Source organism: Megascapheus bottae, chromosome 29 (assembly GCF_031878675.1).
Source record: "Megascapheus bottae isolate mThoBot1 chromosome 29, mThoBot2.hap1, whole genome shotgun sequence".
NCBI lineage: Eukaryota > Metazoa > Chordata > Mammalia > Rodentia > Geomyidae > Megascapheus > Megascapheus bottae.
Genome location: NC_143537.1, coordinates 12233548 through 12257888, shown reverse-complemented (window position 1 = coordinate 12257888; position 24341 = coordinate 12233548). Strand labels below are relative to the sequence as shown.

At 41.8% G+C, this 24341-nt stretch overlaps 1 protein-coding gene, 1 long non-coding RNA gene and 1 other non-coding gene across 3 annotated transcripts; 2 read left to right on the top strand and 1 right to left on the bottom strand.

Annotated features, from left to right (window-relative positions):
* The first annotated feature begins 309 nt into the window (after positions 1-309).
* Positions 310-424, top strand: LOC150044783 (small nucleolar RNA SNORA31). Its single transcript, XR_016533135.1, has one exon. It is a non-coding gene; the product is annotated as a small nucleolar RNA SNORA31 (small nucleolar RNA).
* A 6858-nt stretch (positions 425-7282) lies between these two features.
* On the top strand, positions 7283-12220 carry LOC150044782 (uncharacterized). Its single transcript, XR_016533021.1, has 2 exons — positions 7283-7392; positions 11963-12220. It is a non-coding gene; the product is annotated as an uncharacterized LOC150044782 (long non-coding RNA).
* A 1328-nt stretch (positions 12221-13548) lies between these two features.
* LOC150044781 (zinc finger protein 39-like) lies at positions 13549-24041 on the bottom strand. The gene is made up of 5 exons (XM_090320737.1): positions 23985-24041; positions 17781-17907; positions 17216-17299; positions 14968-15921; positions 13549-14631 (listed from the first exon to the last, which is right to left on the bottom strand). Exons 1-5 carry the CDS (start codon positions 24039-24041, stop codon positions 13739-13741), a joined length of 2115 nt encoding a protein of 704 aa, XP_090176863.1. The 3' UTR covers positions 13549-13738.
* Positions 24042-24341: the final 300 nt, after the last annotated feature.

Sequence of the window (24341 nt, the reverse complement as noted above, 5' to 3'; positions counted from 1 at the left end):
TGAGAAAGTTTAGGACAGTGCTCAGGCCCTGAGCTCAAGCCCAGGACTGGCAAAAAAAAAAAAAAAAGCTAAGGGACAGTGCCCAGGCTCTAAGTTCAGGCCCAGCTACTAGCACTAAAGCTCCACCCTGCCAGCATTCAGAATGCTGAAAGCTGGCCAAGAAGGGTTAAAACAGCAACTCTGGAGTGTTCAGAGACTGAGATCACACCTCTTCCTTAGTGCTGGAAAGGCTGGGAACCAAACCTGTGGATGCTGTTGACCTTGAAGGCTAGCTAAGGAGGATTTCATGTCGGGACTTTGTGTGGTCTATAGTGTCCTGTCTTAAAAGAATAAAAGTTGGTTTGCACTAGGATGCAAAAGGAAACAATCCCTGCGCTTTCTCTCTGTCTCTGTGGCTGCCCATATTGAATAAGGGATTACATCATGAGTAAAAAAAAAAAAAAAAGAATAAAAGAATAAAAGCCTCTTAAAACTCTGTTTTGGCTCTGATTGAAATATTAATATAGATGTTTTATTTTTTTCATGTATCCATTGCAACCTTCCCTCTGTGAACTAAATATGCTTGCTTGCTGGGACTCTAGGCCCAAAGGCTAGTCAAACTTGAGAAGCCCAGTTTTTCTTTACTGCTCTATTTTTTTTTATCTCTTCTTCTTTTTTTTTTTTTAATTTTCTTTGGGTCTGGAATCCAGTACAAGTGTCTCAGTTTATAGTTAGCAACAATTTTCCTATATAATGGGTGAGAAAAATGTCAATTCTGGCTAGGTGCAGTGGCTCTCGCCTGTAATCCTAGCTACTAAAGAGGCTGAGATCTGAGATCAAGGTTCAAATGTAGCCCCGGGACAAAATAACCTAACAGTCTTCTCTCCAATTCAACCCAAGAACACAGCAAGTGGCTCCAGGGTAGGGCAGTAGCCTCTAGCTGAAGAGCTCAGGGACAATGCCCAGGCCCAGGGATAGAATGGTGAGGCTTGAGTTGATAAGTTCAGGGATAGGACCCAGGTTAAGTTCAAGGCCCATTGTCAACAAAAAAATAGGGCTGGTACCTTGGCCTAGTGGTAAAGTGCTTGGCTCACATGCATGAAGGCCCGTATTTGATTCCTCAGGACCACCTACATAGAAAAAAAAAAAGCTGGAAGTGGTGCTGAGTTTCAAGTAGTAGAATTCTAGCCTTGAGAAAGTTCAAGGATAGTGCTCATGCCCTAATCTCAAGCCCAGGACTGGCAAAATTAATCAATAAATAAGTAAATGAGTGGATGAATGTAAAAAAAAAATGTTACTTCTGGCAGGAGTTTGGCCTAGTGGCAAGAGTGCCGGCCTAGCATACAGGTTTGATTCATCAGTGCAACATACTCAGGAATGGCAAAAAAAAAAAAAAAAAAAAAAAAAGAAAGAAAGAAAAGAAAAGAAAATGTCAATTCCAATAGCCAAAGGAAAATTGATCAATAAGAAAAACTAGTTCCTGGCAGGGAGTTTGACCTAGTGGAACAGTGCTTGCCCACCATGCATAAAGACCGGGGTTCAATTCCTCAGTATCACACACACAGAAAAAGCTGCACAAAATGAATCCAAAACAAGATTATTTGAAGAAAAGAAAAAGGTGAGATATATGACCAAGAGGTAGGGCCAGAAAAGCATAGCCCAGTGGTAGAGTACTTGCCTAGCATGCAGGAAGACCCAGATTTGATTCCTCAGACAGTGTCACATACACAGAAAAAGCCAGAAGTGATGCTGTGGCTCAAGTGGTGGAGTGCTAGCCTTGAGGAGAGCCCAAGCACAGAGCTGAAGCCCTAAGTCCAAGCCCCAGAACTGGCCAAAAGAGAAGGAATGAAAAATAAAGAAGGAAGGAAGAGGGATGGAGAATAAGAAAAATAAATTGGGGCACATGTAGCCTAATTTCCAAGTAAGACACAAACCACAAAACTGTCCAAGAAGCATGTATGGAGAGGAATTTGTACACATGCAGCTTACTCTCTCTTCTAGCACACTTGAAGTTGTGTGTGAACACACTATTTCAGCTGCTCCACTAGCATTTCATTAAGCTACATTTATTTATGTTACTCGTGGGATGTGATGTCTCACTCTCTGCTAGACAACCTTCCATGAGAAGTCACTTCCCCATTGTCACTGAACCACATAACAAGTGTGGCTACTTTTTCTTACATCAGAAAAATTAAAAACAACCGGAAGCAAATTAGCACTCAATGTAGACAGAATGTAAGATTTTATAATCTGTTCAATAGAATACCATCTTTATCTCTTTGTTTTTAAATCTACAAAACAGTTTCACAAAATGAAAGGTAAAACCCAGAGAAATAAAAAGCAACTCACCACAGTTCTTCTCATTTTTTCTTGCTTTTGACAATGCACAGAAGTTTCTGGAAGCATGGCTGGGAGAAAAAGCAAATGAGGTGGTTAGGACAGAGTCTGTGTGGTTTTGCCCTATTTTTTCCTGCACAACACAGGCTATTTAGGCTGGAGAAGCATAAAGCCTTCTTATAGACCCTTTTATATCTCATGAATAGCAATAAACTCTGCTAAAGAAGAATCCATCCATTAGATGGTACATAGATAGTATAAAAGCAATTTATTTATAGATTAATAGATATACGGAATTCGTAATGCTAATGTTCGCTTGGGTGGGAATGTGGACTAGTGGTAGAGTGCTTGCTTAGTATGCATGATGCCCTTGGTTTGATTCCTTTGTACCACAGGCACAGAAAAAAGCCAGAAGTGGTGCTGTGGCTCATGTGGTAGAGCTGTAGCCTTGAAAAAGCTCAAGGACACTGTCCATGCCCTGAGTTCAAGTCCAGAACTGGCAAAAAGCTACTGACAACAAATGTTTCCACATAAAAGAATTAACTAAAAATTAACTAAGAATTAACAAAAAGAAAACCAAACCTTCATTAAAACTAGTTTTTACTGAAATACACTGAGGCATGTATGAATGATTACTTTATTAATTCAAAGGTATCCAAGGACTGCACTGACCATTTGTGTATTACCTCATTCATTTACATACTAAATACCACAAGAAACATGCATTTATAACTCAGTATTTTTTACACACACTTATACAGGAGAAGTGTATATGCTATGTAAGTCTTGTGTTATAATGTTTCAATAATGGCTATCAAATGGCACATTTCCGTATATTCAAACACTCAGAGTACCCTTGTGCATTGATTTGAAATTTGTCATTTAACCTGCTTTTGTCAAAAGGCCATCAGTAAAGACAATACAAGTCCTTAATGCTGACTTTCCTAAACAGTCAAATGAAGGACGTTGGCCAGCCTGCTGGAGACACAGGGCCTAATAAAGATGCCACATAGAATACCGGTCAAAGGAGTGTCTCAATCCAACCCACACATCCTGAGTAAGAGAACCAGAAGATGATAGTCTTTTCTCGGGTCCTTTTCTGCCTGGACTGGCTTTGATCCTTGATCCTCAGACCTCAGCCTCCTGAGTATCTCAGATTACAAGCATGAGCCACATGCTTGTGAGACTTTAGTGCCTGAGCTGGCTTTGAACCACAATTCTCAGATCTCAGCCTCCAGAGAAGCTAGGATTACAGGCGTCAGCCATGACAGCCAGCTTGGACATTTTCTAATGGAAAATAACGTGAATTTTACAAAGAATAACAAAAAATGAAAATCTACTCTTGAGTCTTCAAGTGAGGTTGTTTTTGCTATGAAAGACAACAGGAATCACACAGCACTCTCTCTCAGTCATGGAGGGAAATGCACAGCTCCTGCTTCTCCTGCTCTGCAGGGCCCAGCTTGCTCTCCCGGCGTCCAGAGCCAGTTTCTGGCACCTGGAGGAGACCCGAGAGCTGATGGCAGCGACACTCATGAACCCCGACTGGAGGAACACGTGGAGGTCGACTCTGCTCCCGTGCCCCAGCCCCGGCTCCCCACCTGACATGGGCTCCCCACCTGACATGGGCTCCACAGCCTGAGATGCCTTCAAGTACAGCTGGGCGCCTGCCTCGGGGGACTCCAACCTACAGAACCCCAAGTTAGTCTTCTGAGGAATCCAGCAGGAAGAGACACACGCGGGGATTTTCAAAGGGAAAACACCGAGCTGTGAGCGGGGACGCACAGACGCAAGGAGATCTTCCGCTTTCCGACCCCGCCTCAAAGCAAACTTCCTCCAATACCAAGGGCACTGCCGAGAAACTACAACTCCCACAATGCACGGCGGCACCTTGGCGGAAGTGGGCTCCTTTCAGAAGTTCCACCACTGTCAGAACCTAGGTCCCAGGTGTGGCTGCATGTACTGGAAAGTTTCTCTCCCTGGTTGGGGAGCCGAGGTGAATTTCTTCTTCTGTTGTACCCGAATTCCTAGAACCCCGAAAAGACCACCAGAGACCACAGTAAAAGCTAAAAAGCAAGGGTCGTTTATTACAAATCTTGACTCGGACCTCAGTGTATCCGTAACCGGCAATGCTGAGGCCCTGAACAAGGATTTTACACAGCTTTTATAGGGGAATTCCATCGGTAAAATCACCTGATTGGCTGTTTAGTAACTCAAACCACTGGTTGCTTTAAGATTAATCAGAGCTCAGGTGTGTAACCACTGAGCATCAAGCTGTTGCCACCTGGGGTTCCAGTACATGGGCCCTGAGCAAGGGGGAGAGGGGGTCATTCCCAGAACACTTCAAATTACTGTTTGCCTCTGGAAGCATTGTAAGACCGAGCAGGAAATGGAAGCGTATGGGGAGCACTAGATAAGCTGACTTGTAATTTTTTTATTTTTTTTGTCAGTTGAGGGTCTTGAACTCTGGGCCTGGGCCTTGTCCCTGAGTTCCTCAGCTCCAGGCTACCGCCCAGCCCTGGGTGCCATGGTGCCACTCCGGTGTTCTGGAGGTTAAATGGACATAAGAGTCTCCAGGATTTGAAAGCCGGGGCTGGTTTTGAACCGCAGTCTCAGATCTCAGCCTCCTGGGAATTTAGGAATACAGGCTGAGCCACCGCCTCTGGCTTTGGCTTTTTAATTCCTAGATGTAATAATGGCATTGAAGTTATGAGACTACATTGGTTTTGGTTTTCTTGGAGTGTAAAGTATGTCTCTGTTTCCCTTTCAAGTTTTGAGTATCTTCCCTGTCCCTTTGAAAAGATATTTGTAGGCCAGGACCTAAACTAATTCCTGGATAATTTTCTACTGCTCTAATGTTTACACTGGAATAAAATAGCTGGATTGTTATAGTAAGAACCCAGTTTTAGATATAATTTTTTTGTGTGTGTGTGTTTTTGTTGTTGCTGTTTTATAGAACCTCAGCCTTTTCCCAAAATTGGAGGTTGTGGCCTGTGCAGACCCCAACCCCGTTTCTGAAACAGCAAAGGTCAGTCGTTCTGTGAAGCAGCTTGTTTGCAGGCACAATCAGGGGATGTGGGATCTCCCCCCCTCCCCCCACCTTCCCCAAAAAACCTAGCCAAATATAAGAGCTGTGTGAGTTGTGTGTTATCCCCACCACGAGTCCAGACAGAACATGAAAAATCCAGCATAGAGAAATTGCATTGAAATCATGATGTGAGCCTGGAAATGGGACTGGCGGGAAGCCAAGGAGCCTGGCCTAGGACTGCTTGACCTTGGCTGTGGAGGAAAGAGGAAGACTCTTAATAGACATTGAAATTAAAAATCACTCACATGTTGAGTTTAGGATATTATATTTAGGGTCTTTATTAAAAAGCAGGCTGCTGGGCCATGAGTTTGGTCCAGTGGAAAAGTGCTTGCCTAGCATGCATCAAGACCCTGGTTTGATTTCTCACTACCATTTATATACAGAAGCCAGAATTGGTACTGTAACTCAAGTTGTAAAGCTCTATTCTAGAGAAAGGCCAAGGACAGAGGTCAGTTCCTCAGTTCAAGCCCCAGGACTGCTGGACTTCTGTCACAAGACCAGGCCCTAACACAGTCAGAGCTTGTACCAAGTTTTATTTTTTTTGTTTGGTTTTTCGCGGCAGGGGGAGGGAGGTATGTGGAACAAGAAATACATGGGGCTTGGCAATGTCCCTGAGCTCTTTAGCTCAAGGCTAGTCCTCTACCACTTGTGCCACACTGCCACTTATACGATGCCATCCACCTTGCTTCTAGGAATTATAAACTTAGGTCAAGCTTACTGTATCTATGTAGATGAATGGGGTTTCATTCCAACCTTCTGTAAAATGTCTGAGCCTCTCTACCCTTGAGAAAGTCCAAGGACACTGCTCAGGTGCTGAGCTCAAGCCCAGGACTGGCACCCCCCCCCAAAAAAAAGTGTCATCCACTGCATTATTCAAAACAGGCTCAAAGAAAAACCCATTTTTTTCTTGACCCCTACTTCTAAAAGAGTAATTTTTAGATGCTCCCCAAAATAAATTTCCTCCCTCCCTCTCTCACTCTCTGCCTCCCTCCTCCCTTTCAAGTCGTAGCATGTTTGCTGAGGCCTCTTCTACTCAGGTACAGCTCAGAACCACTGAAATTATCCATCAAATGAAGGAGCAATGACAACTTTCTAAAGTACGGAAAAATACTCAGCAGCCTAAGATCTGAAGCACAGTTCAAAATCTGCCATTGCAGTATAGTCGGGCAGTATTTCAAACTTTAACTACTAAAAACACAGAAGTGACTTGTGCTTCTGGAAATAAGAGCACCAACCTTCACTAAAAAAAAAAAAAACACCCCAAAACAAAACAAAACAACAACAACAAAAACAAACTCTCACGCTCTGATCTCACTACTGTAAGTTCAGAAAAAACAAAAAAATGATATACTTTTTTCTAGCAGATTTACCTTGAATAAAGGAAATATTAGAACCCTTGCCTATTATTCTAGCTACATAGGCTTAAGTAAGAGGGCTGCAGTGTCTGAAGCATCCCTTGAGGTTTAAGCAATATTTATCAGATTTAAAAAAATAAATGTCTCAGTTGGGCACAGTGGCTGAGGCTTGTAATCCTAGCTACTCTGGAGGCTGAGATCTGGGGTTGCAAGGCCAGTACAGTCAGGAAATAGCATTGAGACTTGTCTCCAGTTCAGCAGTGAGAAACCCGAAGTGCAGGTATGCTTAACAGGCAGCCTATCATCCGTAAGGGAAAATGCCAAGGAAGAGCAAGAATCCTGAGTTCAATCCCTACTCCTGACACACACAAACTAGAAACAATGAAATTAATTTACATCTAATAACTCAGACCCTTACTCATCAATAACTGATTCCATATTGCTTGTGAGAGTGAATGCTTTTGTGCTTCCTTCACACAGGTGAGCTGCTGCTGTGGATCCAGTCTTGGACATGGAAATAGGCCATCTTCAGCATATCAGCACAAGAAGAAGGTCATTCCAGAATTGTTTAATATATTTGCTTTGAAAACTGAAGATGACATCCAGCTGCTACTTTCTGCATCAGAGGGTAGAGATGTAAGAAGTGGTTTGTTTCAGCCAGCGAGCTTCATAGAACAGTGATTTCTAATTTGAGTGGGATCATAAGGGGCCAGTCATTCTCCCTGAATTGTTCCAGAACTCTTTCCTATGAGTGATTGTACTAAAAACATCCAGTAATCACAAGAAGGAAAATATTTTGCCTTTTAGAAAGAAACCATGGAATATTTACCTTTCACTCAGTTTACTGAGTGAAATCACCAGTGCTAGAACAGAGTGAAAAGACAATTGATAATTTTCAATGGCTAAGTTGTGATTTCTCAGGTATATGACACAGAATTTATTGAATGCCTTTGAGGTTTAATTTCTTGCCTTTATTTACTTACTTATTTATTTATTGGTTGGTTGGTTGGTTATAGGGCTAGAACATTGGATCTGGGCACTGGCCCTAAATTCTTTGGTCCAAGGCTAGCACTCTCCCACTTGAGCCACTGTACTACTTTCCAGTTTTCAGGTGGCTAATAGGAGATAAAAGCCTCACTGACTTTTATGCCCAGGCTGGCCTGAACTGCAGTCCTCACTTCTCAACCTCGTGAGTACCTAGGATTACACGCATGAGCCACTGGCACCCAGTTCTGCTTCTTTCTTTAAAAGATATTTGTTCCAGTACCTATTCTATGTGCTACTCTTTTTTTTTTTTTTACTCCCCAGTGTTGGGCTTGAACTCAGGGCCTGGGCACTGCAAATGTCAGTTCTTTAAAGCAGCTTGGTTGTGAAGGGACCCCTTTCTTGACTTCCCTCCAAATCCTTCTCCTATAGGCATTGCCCATCTTCAGGAAAAAGGAGTACTTGACTCAACTCAGGGGCTGTAAATTCCCTGATAACAGCTCAGATTACAAGAGCAGCTTAACCAGGTGGAGTTACCAGAATTCCTCCCCCACCCTACCCCCTCATCCTGCCAGAAAACTCCCCCTGTTTCCTTTGTTGTCAGAGCAGTGTGCCAGAAGCCCACCTAGATGATAGGTCAATTCAAACAGCAAAGGCGCCAGTGGTTGCCCTAGCCATCTCTCAGGTAGCTTGAGATTCCATTGGCCCCTCTGTATGGCCAAGCCTAACCATACGGCTAGTGGCCTAAAAAGTAACCTGTGAGATTACAGGGGCTTGCTCTCTCACATCTTAGAGAAGGCCCTGACTGGTCAGTACGATTCTCTATGCTAGGCGTAGAATAAAACTCTGTTTAACTCCTGCTTTTGTGTCAGACTTGTTCCTTTGATCACAGACTCTAATATTGGGGGACTGGACCCTAATAGTTGGCAGGTAAGATAAGGGAATGTGTGATCCCTCCCCCTTTCCCAGAAAGACCTAGCCAAATATAAAAGTTGTGTGAGTTGTGGGTAATTCCCCCCACGAATGTGAAAGATGCAACATGGAGAAATCATGATGTCAGCCTGGAAATGGGTTGGGAGAATCTAAGGAGCATGGCCTAGGGCCTCTTGACCTTGGCTGTGGAGGAAAGGGGAAGTCTCTTAATAGAGATTTAAGTTAAAAACCAATCACATGTTTTTTCTAAACTCCTCTCAAGCAGGTCTCGTGTAAGGGAAGGTTATGGGAGGAGATGACTGGTTAATTGCTGGTAATCACTTAGCCTCTGAAGAGCTGTAGCTAAAAATGAAGAGCCAGAGCTGAGAAGCTCTAGCTAGTCCAAATCCATCTTGTTAGAACTACCTTCATCTTGCAGACAGCTGGGAGATGATTTCCCCTAAACCCTCTTCGGAAGGATTACAAAGTGCCTTAAGCTATTCGCTCTGAGACTTAATGGAGACATCGGGAATTCATCCCCGAGTCAGCAGCTGTGCTTCACAACTGTTTACACTTAATAAAGCAGATAAGGGGTTAAGGAGTCCATCAATGTAAGAGGTAATTAACTATAATATTGTGAAAATGGAAATTCCTCACACTTGTTTGTTCTGTACTGTAAAACTGTGCTGACTCTGTGCTCTGGGCCTCCAAACTGACTTTCATGGGCGTGGAGGACCAAACTGGAGCTTGCGGTTTGCATTGATCGTGGTCTCTGGTGGTCTTTCGGGGCGATCTCAAAGTTAGGGTACAACACCTCCAATTCTACCTGCTTGGGTAAGTGGTAAGCCTCACGTTGATAGGTTCATTTTGTATGCTTGCAATGCAGGCATCATCTGTCCAGATGATGAAGCAGCATAAAACTATTGGCCAACTATCTGGGGTGGGACTACATGAGGCTCTGTGTTTTCTCACTGTCTCGAACGAGGACCAATGAGAGAGGTGCATGCGTGTTTGGTTTAACACGAATGGCTACCGATCACGCCCGTCTCCATGAGTCAAATCCCCTCGTCCCGGGCTGGAGGGCACCACATTTCTACTATCTGACTAGTGAGGTGCCATTCCCCGTAAGATAGGACCCATGCCCTTTTTTTTTTTGAGTCAGCGACATTTTCTGAGTTTTTATTTTTTTGTGGATAATGGGACTTGAACTCTAGGCCTGGGCACTGTCACTGAGCACTCTGACTCAAGGCTACCACCCTACCCTTTGAGCCCCAGCCCCACTTCCAGTTTTCTAGAGGTTAATTGGAGATAAGAGTCTCAGGTTCTTTTATGCCTGGGCTGGCTTTGAACCTTGATCCTCACATCTCAGCCTCTTGAGGAGCTAGGATGACAGGCATAAGCCACCATGCCCAGCCTGTCTATGAAAACTTAAGGAGCTTTTTCCTGTTGTTTTGGTTGTTTCTCAATTTTACCTTTCTTTTAAGTCCCTACCCCTCTCTCTTTGCTATTAGTCTTGGTCTTGAACTCAGAGCTTGGGCACAGTCTGAGAGCATTTGCTGTGCTTTGCCTTTCCTATAATAATGATATGATAAGACCAAGAGATTAGCCCAATATAGTGACGTCACAATTTAGGGAATTATATATATGGTCTTTATTAAAAAGCAAGCTACTGGGCTGTGGGATTTGGCCTAGTGGTAGAGTGCTTGCCTAGCATGCACCAAGACCCTGTTTCAATTCCTGGGTTCCACATACATAAAAAAACCAGAACTGGTGCTGTAACTCAAGTGATAAACCTCTAGCCTACAGAAAGGCCAAGGACAGAGGTCAGGTCCTGAGTTCAAGCCCCAGGACTGCTGGACTTCTGTCACAAAGACCTGGCCTTAACAGAATCAGAGTTTGCACCAATTTTGCTTTTTTTGTTTTTGTTTTTTTGGACTGTGGGGGGGGGCGATGTGGTACAGCAAGACCCTGGGGCTTGGGCACTGTCCCTGAGCTCTTTAGCTCAAGGCTAGTCCTCTACCACTTGAGCCACACTGCCACTTATACAATGCCATCCATCTTGCTTCTAGGAATTATAAACTTAGGTCAAGCTTACTGTATCTATGTAGATGAATGGGGTTTCATTCTAAGCTTCTATAAAATGTCTGATCCTCTCTAGCCTTGAGAAAGTCCAAGGACACTGCTCAGGCTCTGAACTCAAGCCCAGGACGGGCTTCCTTCCTCCTTTCCTCTTTGCCTCCCTCCCTCCCTCTCAAGGCCTAGAATCTTTGCTGAGGCCTCTACTGTTTCAGGTACAGCTCAGAACCATAAGATTTGTATCCACTTAAATTATCCATCAAATAAAGGAGCAATCACTCAGCAGCATGATCCATTCATGGAATACATTCCCCATAAGGAAGAGTAGGAACTAAGATTTATTTTTCAAGTTGTCAAATCCAGACTTACATTGGTAAGGATACCTTCATTAAAGTTTTGTTTCTTAACAAACAGTTAATTGATATTTAAAAATCTTATCTGCTTAATTAATCTTTGGGAAATCAAATGTTAAACTTAATGCTGTTGGGGGTTGAAATTTGAAACTATGAAAAGAATCTGCAAATTTAACTTTCAAAAGAATTAAATAGTTAGAAATTAGAGTCAGGCATGGCTGCTCGCATTTGCAACCTTTTCTTTTTCCATATAAAAAGGGGAATTTAATGGGGAAGTAGATGGTGAACTGACCGCCCAGGGACATAGTGTAGACTCAGGAGCTGACACTGTGACCCCGAGTGGCTGTCATGCTGTTTTTTGTTTTGTTTTGTTGTGGCATTTGCAACCTTTTATAGACTGAGCTAGGATTCCTTGCAGTGTTGTGATTTATGGCTATCCAGACAAAAATTCACAACAATGCATCTCATTCAACAGCTGTACCCAGTTCATTTTACTTGTTATCTCAGCTCCACAAAAAGGACATACAGATGGATTGTGGTGCAAACTGGCTTGGGAATACACATAAACCCTAATATAAAAAGAAGTGAAACAAAAAGACCAGGGTGTGTGGCTCAACTAGTACAGAACCTACTAGCATGAATGTGACTCTGAGTTTAAGCACAGGGAAAGACAGGGGGAAAGCATATGAAGGAATTAAAGAAAAAATGAAAAAAGGAGAAGAGAGGAGAAAGTGACAGGAGTTATTCAATAAGCACATACCTCAATACAAGAAGGGATAGAAATGAATCTGTTTTCTTATCATTTCTCTGCTACTTCACCACTTACAAAATCCAATGTCCTGTTGTTGCCTATTTTAATAATATTTGTCTTTTCCCACCAGAGAAACCAGAAGAGGAGCTATAGCTGAACTGGTAGAGCAACAGCCTTCAGCAAAAATGTTTAATTTCCGTGCCTGGGTTGAGTTCAAGCTGCAATATTTGTCCACACATACAAAGAAAATGTATCCCCAAACGTGTGTTCATCCACGTTCTCTGCTGAACACAGGGACAAAAGGTGTGGAAATAGATGTTCCTTCTGTGCACAATTTGTAATAAGTGTTATCTTCTGTCAGATTTTCTATTAAAACCCAATCTGGAAATACTAAGTCATCTGAGTTATAATGCATGGACCACACAATATAGTGAGAAATTTTGGGAAAACAGTGGAGAAAAAGATGCTCAAATCATGACAATCTTTTCCCATCTAACAATCCCCAAACCATCATGGAGATGACCTCAACACCAGTCTCATAGAGCCAGAGCTCATTTCTGAGAAGAAATGAGAAAGTATGGTTTTGGCCAGTCCTGGGCCTTGAACTCAGGACCTGAACACTGTCCTTGGGCTTCCTCAAGGATAGATAGCTCTACCACTTGAGTCACTGCACCACATCCGGCTTTTCCTGTGTATGTGGCATGGAAGAATCGAACCCGGGTCTTCATGCATGCTACCATGCACTCTACCATGAGGGTAAACACCCAGTCTCCTGTGTGGGTTCTAGGAACACTGAGCTATACTTTTTCGGTGAAGAACTTTTGACATTTCTTACATTCATATGGTTTCTCTCCTGTCTGTGTTCTCTGATGGAAACTGAGGTATGCCATCTTCTTGAGAAACTTTCCACAGTTGTTTCATTCATAGTATTTCTCTCTTGTATGTTAATGAGTTGTGAGCTGTGCCTTCCTGCATTCATAAGGCTTTGATCCCGAATGGATTTCCTAATGCACCAGATGTGACTCCTGCTTGAAACACTCGTCCTTTATAATCTAAGGGTTTTCTCTTACATGGGTTCTCTGATGCAAACGGAGTTCTTATCTAATTGAAAGATTTTTCACATTCATTATTCCTAAAGTATTTCAGGTCTGTAAATTCTCCTATGTCTACTGAGAATTTAGGTCTTTCCACACAGCTTACATTCATAAGGTTTCTCTCCTGTGTGAATTCTTGTATGTCTCCTGAGATATAATTTCTGGGTGAAGGATTTGGTACATTCCTTACATTCAAAGGGCTTCTCTCCTGTGTGTGTTCGCTGATGGGAAGAGAGGTAGGACTTTTGTCTGAAAGACTTTTCACATTCTCTACAGTTATAAGGTTTCTCACCGGTGTAAATTCTATGATGCACACCGAGATATGACTTCCACTTGAAGGTCTTTCCACTTTGGCTGCATTCATAAGGTTTCTTTTTGGTGTGAGTACTCTGGTGTCTGATCAGAGCTGACAACTGCGTGGAAATTTTCCTAAGTCCTTCATCCAGAGGGTTTCTCTTCTGTGGGTGTTTGAGTTTGGGAAGTTGGGTGTGACTTCTGAGAGACAGATTTTGCACACTGGCTGTACTCATCGGATTGCACCTCTGGATATTTGCTCTGACATTTTGGAATGGATATTTTCTTCCTTGAAGAATCCTCACCTCCACATGGATTCTCCCCGTTGTACATTTTTTTATGTGCAGTGACTGTAGATCTTAAGGACAATCTTCTTCCACATTCAAATGGATTTTCTAATGCAGGAGATGTGACCTCTGCTTCAAAGACAGTTTATAATCTCAGGGTTCTCTCTTGCATGGGTTGTCTGATGCAAAATGAGTTCTTATGTAGTTGAAAGATTTTCACATTTATTATTTCTAAGGTATCTCACGTGTGTGAATTCTCCTATGTCTTTTGAGATGTGAGTTCCGGTTAAAGGCCTTTCCACACTGTTGACATTCATAAGGTTTCTCTCCTGTGTGAATTCTTGTATGTAGGTTGAGAGCAGATTTCAAGTAGAAGGACTTGTTACATTCTTTACATTCAAAGGGTTTCACTCCTGTGTGTGTTCTCTGATGTAAAATGAGGTGTACTTTCCTTCTGAAAGACTTTCCACATGTTGTGCATTCATAAGGTTTCTCTCCTGTGTGTGTTCTCCAGTGGTTTTTCAAACTAGTCTTGTAACTGAAGGATTTGTCACATTCCTTACACTGGAAGGGTTTCTCTCCTGTGTGTGTTCTCCAGTGGTTTTTCAAACTTGTCTTGTATCTGAAGGATTTGTCACATTCCGTACACTGGAAGGGTTTCTCTCCAGTGTGTCTTCGCTGATGGGAAGAGAGATATGACTTTCGTCTAAAAGACTTTTCACATTGGTTACACTTATAAGGTTTCTCTCCTGTGTGAATTCTTGTATGTAGGTTGAGAGCAGATTTGAAGTAGAAGGACTTGTTACATTCCTTACATTCAAAGGGTTTCACTCCTGTGTGTGTTCTCTGATGTAAAATGAGGTGTACTTTCTTTCTGAAAGACTTTCCACATGTTGTGCATTCATAAGGTTTCTCTCCTGTGTGTGTTCTCCAGTGGTTTTTCAAACTAGTCTTGTAATTGAAGGATTTGTCACATTCCTTACACTGGAAGGGTTTCTCTCCTGTGTGTGTTCTCCAGTGGTTTTTCAAACTTGTCTTGTATCTGAAGGATTTGTCACATTCCTTACACTGGAAGGGTTTCTCTCCTGTGTGTCTTCGCTGATGGGAAGAGAGATATGACTTTCGTCTGAAAGACTTTTCACATTGGTTACACTTATAAGGTTTCTCACCTGTGTGAGTTCTATAATGCATATCAAGATGTGACTTCTTCATGAAGGTCTTTCCACATTTGTTGCATTCATAAGGTTTATTCTCGGTGTGAATTCTTGTACGTATATTGACATCTGATTTCAGGGTGAAAGATTTGTCACATTCCTTACATTCAAAGGTTTTGTCTCCTCTGTGGGTTCGCTGATGGGAAGAGAGGTTTGACTTTTGTCTGAAAGACTTTTCACATTTGTTACTCTTATAAGGTTTCTCATCTTTGTGAATTCTGTGATGCAAAGTGAGGTTTGACTTATTTCTGAAAGATTTTCCACATGTGTTGCATTCATAAGGTTTCTCACCTGTGTGAATTCTATAATGCACATCCAGATATGACTTCCACTTGAAGGTCTTTCCACATTGATTGCATTCATAAGGTTTCTTTTCTGTGTGAGTTCTCTGGTGTTTGTTCAGAGCTGATACCTGGGTGGAAATATTCCTATGTCCGTGTCCACAGGGTTTTTCTTCTGTGGGTGTTTGAGTTTGGGAAGTTGGGTGTGACTTCTGAGAGACAGATTTTGCACACTGGCTGTACTCATTGGAATGCACCTCTGGATATTTGCTCTGACATTTTGGAATGGATATTTTCTTCCTTGAAGAATCCTCACATTCTCCACATGGATTCTCCCCGTTGTACATTTTCTCATGTGCAGTGACTGTAGATCTTAAGGACAATCTTCTTCCACATACAGTACCTTCAGGTGTTTTCCTTCCTTCCTGGTGTATCTCATGGGCAAGGAGAACAGGCCTATCATAGTCTTCTGTGTATTCATTATGGTCTTGAGTGGGTTCTCCCACATCAACACAATTATGCCTAAACGATATGGCCTCTGGGTTTAATACCTTCTCTTCTGCACCATATTTCAAGTACTGCAGCTCATGTGGACTTTCATCATTTTGAGTGAAATGCTCAGAATATCTGAGGGATTGTTCAGTTGCGGGAGACACAGCAGGCCTGTATGCAGCATGCATCCCATTGGGCTTACTGGGGAGAAGCATGCTCTGACACTCATTGAGCTTGTCAGTCCTCAGCCCTAAGGAATCCCCATTATTCCTCATCAGCTCTGGCTTCTGTTTTGAACTCAACTTAAAAGTTGGTACTAATCTCACTCTTTCCTCCTCTGTGTTACTATACATACTTTCTATTTCACACACACATTCAGCTGGATTTTCCTCACAGGTTTGAGTCATTGCCTCCATCTTTTGGATATCTAGAATGAGTCATGGGAAAAAAAATACAAATGAGAACCAAAGATCCTGTAACGGGAAGGTAAAGACTTTTTCTTCCATCCTCACTGTTAAGAGCTTTTAAAATATCGAAGCAGGAATTGATTTATGAGAAATATATGCTTGTCTATCCAGTGTTTTAGTTAAGAAAGTAATACTGATATTTTACAGAGAAAAATGTTTTTGTGTGTTTGCTTTTTTTTTGTTTGTTTTACATCAGAGGAATATTTCCTCAAATTCCTCAACTCTGTACTGATAAAATTTTGAGCTCAATATTTACCTTCGTTATTTACTTTCTTTCAAATATTATTAGCTTGATCATGGGAGAAAAGCTGCTTTCTTTACATTCACATTTTTGAAATATCTAATACATTATGCTGCTTTGTTTCTGAACCATTAGTTGACACTTTGCCTTTCACATAATGGTTTATGCATTCAGTTCTAACTACTCATTATGAATTATTGAGGTATCTGTGGGAATTTTAAATTTTGTGTTTCTCTATCTTAGACAAAGTCTCATGAAAATTCCGTCCTAACACTCCTGCTCATCATAACCATGGAAAACCAAAGATACTCCAGATCACCACCTAGTTAATTATCCTTATTAGACTAAAAGCTTTGGTTTTGGACCTCAGTCTCTGCCCACCACTGATAAACTATTTTGGATTTCAGAGTAGAACAGCTCTGATGTATTCCTTCTTTCCATACACCTGCATACTCCTACTTTCCAATAAAATTAAATCTCTTTGCCCTCTTTCTTTCTTCCTTTTTTTGTCAGTTGTGGGACTAGAATTCAGGGCCTGGACACTGTCCTTGAGTTCTTCAGCCAACACTACTGCGGTACCACTTTGACCCACAGGGTCACTTTCAGCTCTCTGGGGGTTATTTAGAGAGCAGTGTCTAAAGGACTTTCATTCCTGGGCTGGCTTTGAACCGAGATCAGCAGAACTCACACTCCTGAGTAGCTAGGATTACATGTGTAATCCAGCAGCACCTGGCAGAAAATGAATTCTCATTTTCTACATTATTCACTTTATTCATTTTGTTCCATAGTGACTTCCACAAAAAGAAAGAAATTGCTAACTTTACTGACACAGACAAATTAGTAGATCTCCATATGAATTCTTGTTTCACAGGCCTTTGACACAAGGATCACCTACCTTTCTGACACACACAGGACACAGGGAAACTAGCAATATTATCCCTCCATATAGCACAAGAAGAACTTACCCTCTGAGTACAGGCCTCAGTATCACTACATATGATGATGTAACTCACCTGTGAAGTTCTGGTCAGAGGCTCCCCATGGTTCTGTACCTTGCTCCAGCTTGGCAATCAATGGAGGTTTAGCAAAACAGTGCCCTGCTAATAAGAAGTAGTGGAGAACTATTGTTCATGCTGGGTCATCACTGCTCTAGGATGTCACACATATTGTTCACAAGGCTGATCCTAAATCTTGTTTCTCTTATCTCACTGGTTGCTTGGTTGACAAGCCTAGGACTTTGCATTCAGTTGGCTAAGTAATTGTCTGGCATGAACTTAGATCTCTTGCTTCAAGCTACAATTCTATCAGTTTGAGTCCAGGAACCACTTCCAGTTCTGAGTAGTTAATTGGAGATAAGAGCCTCATGGGGATTTTTCTGCCAGTGATGACTTCAACCCCAAATTCTCACATTTCAGCCCCCTAAGGAGCCAGGTTTACAGGAGTGATGCACTGAAATCAGTGCCTGATTTAGTGTGCAAATCCTGTGGACTGGAATCTTACACTCCAATAAGACAAATAGTCATAAATCCACTACAAACAATGACATTGACCTTGTACATTATTATGATTTTTGCTCACCCAAGGACACCAAGTTGCTGTAGGTTTCTAGCATGACATCCCTGTACATGGTTCTCTGGGCAATGTTCAGGATCTGCCACTCCTGCCAGCTGAAGTCCACAGCCACATCATCAAATGACACCAGCTTCTGTAACAGCACATTTCCATCAAGTCATTAGCCCCGAGGCATAAGAATACCAAGTGTGAAAATGCACTCTTCTATGTATATGTCTTATCTTACATCAAATGTTTGGAGCTTGCTCTGTTATCTAGAGAGTAGGGTAAAGAAAAATTAAACCAGAAATGTTTGTCTCTATTAACTTAGCAATTAGTATTACAATGTTTCTGCTGGTAGGATTACACATAAAGAAGCAATGCTGAGGAGTTTATAACCTGGAAGGATATAATTACCTATACATAGGTGTCTGAAAGACTTCCTTAGCTTAATTTGATAAAATTATTATTTCTCAGGATAACCAGGAAGTAAACAAATTATTTTTCCATATTTTCATATTTTTCCTAACTGAATATCCTAATTTGGTCTTTTATAAAGAGCTCTTGTAAGCAAGCAGAACAGATTCAAGACATCACATGGAACACATATCCAATTCAGACATCTATGACAAGTAGAGTGTCCAGGGGAATGTTTAAGTGAGTGACAATACACAAGAATGTAGCTCATGGGCCAGGAGTGTAGCATAGTCGTAGAGTAGTTGCCTAGCTTGAACGAAGCCCTGGGTTCAAATCCTCCATACCTCATACAACTGAAAGAAAAGCCAGAAGTGGCACTGTGGCTCAAGTGGTGAAGTGCTAGAGTTGAAAAGCCAGAGGACAGTGCCCATCCCTTGAGTTCTAGCCTCAGGACTGGCAAAAAAAGGAAAAGAAAAAAACAAGAAAGAAAAGAAAAAGGAAAAAAATGAAGCTAATGAAGAGCTTGGAATGTGGCTTAGTACGGAAGTGATTGCCCAGCATTCATGAAGCTCTGAGTTCGATTGCTCACTATCACATAAATCGAGGAAGCCAGAAATGGTGCTCTGGCTCATGTGGTAAAGGGCTAGTCCCAAGTCCAAGAGTTCAAGCCTCAACAATAAGAAAGTAGGGAATGATTGATGGAGCACTTAAAAGTTATGACTTCTCACAATAAAAATATCCTATCTTGTACTACCAGTGGCTACTCAGAAGGCTGAGACATGAGGACTGAGGTTCAAAGCCAGCTCCTGAATAAAAGGACACTCATCTCCAGTTAACCTCAAGAAAATGGGAAGTGGGCCTTGGTTCCATGGTAAGGGTGGTGGCCTTGAGCTAAAGAGCTCAGGGACAGTGCTCAGGCTCACTTTCAGTCCCATGACCCAACAAAAAAAAACAAAAAAAGTCACTGTTGGGAGTTTGGCCTAGTGGTAGAGTGCCTGCCTAGCTTGCACAAAGACCAGGGTTTGATTCCACGGTACCACAGATACAGAAAAAAAGGCAGAGCTGGTGCTGAGGCCCAGGTGGTAGAGAAAGTCCAAGGACAGTGCTCAGGCCCTGAGCTTATGCCCAGAACTGGCCAAGAAAAAAATCTTTTGGGCTTTTGTTCCTGGGACTGGCTTTGAAACTGATCCTCAGATCTCAGCCTCCTGAGTAGCTAGGATTTCAAGTGTGAGCCACTGCACACAGCCTGCTACTAAAGTTCTAAAGATGGAACTGTGGTCACCAATACCAGATACTTCCTTATTAAAAAAGGAAAATGTAGTGCCAGCACAAATTTTTGTGACCTTTGCTACCTCCTACAGACGGAATGAAGGTTGGAAGGGACTAAACAGTTTCTTGACCAAGTTAGCCATGCAATAGGCCTTCATGGAAGAATGTGGACAAATGTATAGGAGTTTCAGGAATATTCAAGAAGACAGAAATGTGAAATACAACCACCACCTGCAGGGCAAAGAAAAGAAAAGAAAGAGGGATTTGATCTAAAAATAATAGAATATTTTAAAAGTTGGATTAAAATATCATACTAATTTCTTGAACAGAGTGTAAAGGAGAGGTTAAAAGGACTGCTCAGAGCCTGAGCACTGTCCTTGGGCTTTCCTTAAGATTAGTGCTCTATCACATGAGCCATAGCACCACTTGCAGCTTCTCTATGTATGTGGTAACTAGGAATTGAACCCTGGCCTCCATGCATACTACACAAGCTCTCTACTACTAGGTCAAACTCCCAGACCCCAAAAGGAGAGACTATTGACTCCCTCACTGACCCCAATACATATGAATAATGACCAACAGTTCTTCCAATCCAGACATGCTTGACAATACTGGAGATGAACGCTGGCTGAACACAAAGGGAAACCTATCTGTAAAGTAATGAAAGAGAACAATCTTCAATTCACAATCCATTAAGTAGACAAACTCAAGTGGTTCTAGGGCTCAAGCGGTTGAGTGCTTGGCTTGAGAAAGCCCAAGGATAGTGCCCAGGACCTGAGTCTACCCCCAGGAAAGGCACAAAAAAACAAAAAACAAACAAACAAACAAAAAAACTGAAAAAAAACCCTACAGTGATAATTTCATCTAAATTTTGATTGTTACAAGACATTATCATGCTTCATGAGAATAACAAACCATGCCAACATAGTCATATACCCAGGACAAGGTAATTAAAATAGTATATGTTTAGGTAATTATAAAGGACTGTATAGACAATATATTTCATGTAACCTCTCTGAAATAATTTGTAGAAGGGAAACTTATAGCACCATATTCGTGTTTCCTAATGCGTGAAGATTCAATATATAAATAAGTGTTTTAAAAACAAAGTATACAGATTAGTGATATAGATTCATTAATATTGCATATGGATTAGTGATATAGATTCATCAATACTGTATATACTTGATAAACATGAGGCCCTGAGTTCAAATAATTACTCAACAGAAAAAAATGGGCAATAGATTCACATTATAAATGGAATTATTTCATTGGAAAGTAAGTATACTGTATGATGTCATATACTGACACTGTGAGAATATTGCACACTTTTGCAGTAATAATACAGTGAAGTATAGTCATCATGTCCTTTTCCTATGCCTTCCATGACCAAGAATAAGACTGGGCAGGACATTTATTTTCTTGCAGTTCTATAGAATAACAACAATTTTTGTGCATGTGTAACTTCTTCTGAAGCCCTAGGCATTAGCCTGAGGATGGTCTTTTTTCTGTACATAAAATTTCTAGGGGGGCCAGGAGTTTGGACTAATGCTAGTAGAGTGCTTGCCAAGCATGTATGATAGTCCGGGTTCGATTCCTCAGTAACACATACATAGAAAAAAGCCGAAGTGGTGGTGAGTCTCAAGTGACAGAGCTCCAGCTCTGTCCAAGGACAGTGCTCAGACCCTGAGCTCAAGCCCAGGCCTGGTAAAACAATTAATTAATCAATTAATTAAATTTCTAGTTAATTCTTCATGAAGAAAACAGTCCAACTATCAGACTAGATTATAGCTACTACATCATAAATAACCTTTTGATGGCCGGGAGATTGGCCTAGTGGTAGAGTGCCTGCCTAGAATGCACAAAGGTCCAGTTTTGATTCCTTGGTACCACATATGCAGAAGAAAGCCCGAAGTGGTGCTGAGGCTCAAGTGGTAGAGCTCTACCTTTTGAAAGTCCAAGGACAGTGCTCAGGCCCTGAGCTCCAGCCCAGGACAGGCAAAAACAAACAGACAAACAATAAAAGGAACTCTGAAGCTGAGAGTTTAAAGCTCCACCCTGGGCTGGGAGTTTGGCCTAGTGGTTAAAGTGCTTGCCTAGCATGCACGAAGACCGGGGTTCAATTCCTATGTACCACATACGTAGACAAAAAGTCGAAAATGATGCTGAAGCTCAAGTGGTGGAGTTCTAGCCTTGAGAAACTCCAAGGACAGTGCTCAGGCCCTGAGGTCAAGCCCAGGACTGGCAAAAAAAAAAAAAAAGGTAAGGGACAGTGCCCAGGCTCTAAGTTCAGGCCCAGCTACTAGCACTAAAGCTCCACCCTGACAGCATTCAGAATGCCGAAAGCTGGCCAAGAAGGGTTAAAACAGCAACTCTGGAGTGTTCAGAGACTGAGATCACACCTCTTCCTTAGTGCTGGAAAGGCTGGGAACCAAACCTGTGGATGCTGTTGACCTTGAAGGCTAGCTAAGGAGGATTTCATGTCGGGACTTTGTGTGGTCTATAGTGTCCTGTTTTAAAAGAATAAAAGTTGGTTTGCACTAGGATGCAAAAGGAAACAATCCCTGGCTTTCTTTTTTTTTTTTTGCCAGTCCTGGGCTTGGGCTCAGGACTTGAGCACTGTCCTTGGACTTTCTCAAGGCTTGAGCCTCACCACCACTTCCGGCTTTTTTCTATGTATGTGGTACTGAGGAATCGAACCTGGGTCTTCATGCATGCTAGGCAAGCACTTTAACCACTAGGCCAAACTCCCGGCCAATCCCTGCACTTTCTGTCTGTCTCTGTGGCTACCCAGATTGAATAAGGGATTACATCATGAGTAAAAAAAAAAAAAAGAATAAAAGAATAAAAGCCTCTTAAAACTCTGTTTTGGCTCTGATTGAAATATTAATATAGATGTTTTATTTTTTTCATGTATCCATTGCAACCTTCCCTCTGTGAACTAAATATGCTTGCTTGCTGGGACTCTAGGCCCAAAGACTGGTCAAACTTGAAAAGCCCAGTTTCTCTTTTACTGCTCTATTTTTTTTATCTCTTCTTGGTTTTTTTTTGTTTTTAAATTTTCTTTGTGTCTGGAATCCAGTACAAGTGTCTCAGTTTATAGTTAGCAACAATTTTCCTATATAATGGGTGAGAAAAATGTCAATTCTGGCTAGGTGCAGTGGCTCTTGCCTGTAATCCTAGCTACTAAAGAGGCTGAGATCTGAGATCAAGGTTCAAACCTAGCCCCGGGACAAAATAACCTAACAGTCTTCTCTCCAATTCAACCCAAGAATACAGCAAGTGACTCCAGGGTAGGGCTGTAGCCTCTAGCTGAAGAGCTCAGGGACAATGCCCAGGCCCAGGGATAGAATGGTGAGGCTTGAGCTGATAAGTTCAGGGATAGGACCCAGGTTAAGTTCAAGGCCCATTGTCTACAAAAAAATAGGACTGGCATCTTGGCCTAGTAGTAAAGTGCTTGGCTCACATGCATGAAGGCCCGTATTTGATTCCTCAGGACCACCTACATAGAAAAAAAAAATAAAGCTGGAAGTGGTACTGAGTTTCAAGTAGTAGAATTCTAGCCTTGAGAAAGTTCAAGGATAGTGCTCATGCCCTAATCTCAAGCCCAGGACTGGCAAAATTAATCAATAAATAAGTAAATGAGTGGATGAATATTAAAAAAAAATGTTACTTCTGGCAGGAGTTTGGCCTAGTGATAAGAGTGCCGGCCTAGCATACAGGTTTGATTCATCAGTGCAACATGCTCAGGAATGGTAAAAAAAAAAAAAAAAAAAAGAAAGAAAGAAAGAAAGAAAAGAAAAGAAAATGTCAATTCCAATAGCCAAAGGAAAATTGATCAATAAGAAAACTAGCCCAGTGGTAGAGTACTTGCCTAGCATGCAGGAAGACCCAGATTTGATTCCTCAGACAGTGTCACATACACAGAAAAAGCCAGAAGTGATGCTGTGGCTCAAGTGGTGGAGTGCTAGCCTTGAGGAGAGCCCACGCACAGAGCTGAAGCCCTAAGTCCAAGCCCCAGAACTGGCCAAAAGAGAAGTAATGAAAAATAAAGAAGGAAGGAAGAGGGATGGAGAATAAGAAAAATAAATTGGGGCACATGTAGCCTAATTTCCAAGTAAGACACAAACCACAAAACTGTCCAAGAAGCATGTATGGAGAGGAATTTGTACACATGCAGCTTACTCTCTCTTCTAGCACACTTGAAGTTGTTTGTGAACACACTATTTCAGCTGCTCCACTAGCATTTCATTAAGCTACATTTATTTATGTTACTCATGGGGATGTGATGTCTCACTCTCTGCTAGTAAACCTTCCATGAGAGTCCCTTCCCCGCTGTCACTGAATCACATGACAAGTGTGGCTACTTTTTCTTACATCAGAAAAATTGAAAACAACCGGAAGTAAATTAGCACTCAATGTAGACAGAATGTAAGATTTTATAATCTGTTCAATATAATACCATCTTTATCTCTTTGTTTTTAAATCTACAAAACAGTTTCACAAAATGAAAGGTAAAACCTAGAGAAATAAAAAGCAACTCACCACAGATCTTCCCATTTTTTCTTGTTTTTGACAATGCACAGAAGTTTCTGGAAGCATGGCTGGAAGAAAAACCAAATGAGGTGGTTAGGACAGAGTCTGTGTGGTTTTGCCCTATTGTTTCCTGTACAACACAGGCTATTTAGGCTGGAGAAGCATAAAGCCATCAGTAAAGCCTACGCAAGACGTTAATGCTGACTTTCCTAAACAGTCAAATGAAGGACATTGGCCAGCCTGCTGGAGACACAGGGCCTAATAAAGATGCAACAGAAAATACCGGTCAAAGGCGTGTCTCAATCCAACTCACACATCCTGAGTAAGAGAACCAGAAGATGATAGTCTTTTCTCGGGTCCTTTTCT

Coding starts and splice junctions, on each gene's coding strand:
- LOC150044781 (XM_090320737.1), bottom strand. CDS start 24,041: ATGCTTCCAGAAACTTCTGTGCATTGTCAAAAACAAGAAAAAATGGGA. Junction 17,300..17,780: donor CAGCAACTTGGTGTCCTTGG/GTGAGCAAAAAT, acceptor TCTTATTAGCAG/GGCACTGTTTTGCTAAACCT. Junction 14,632..14,967: donor ATGTGGAAAATCTTTCAGAA/ATAAGTCAAACC, acceptor AGTCTTTCAGAC/GAAAGTCATATCTCTCTTCC.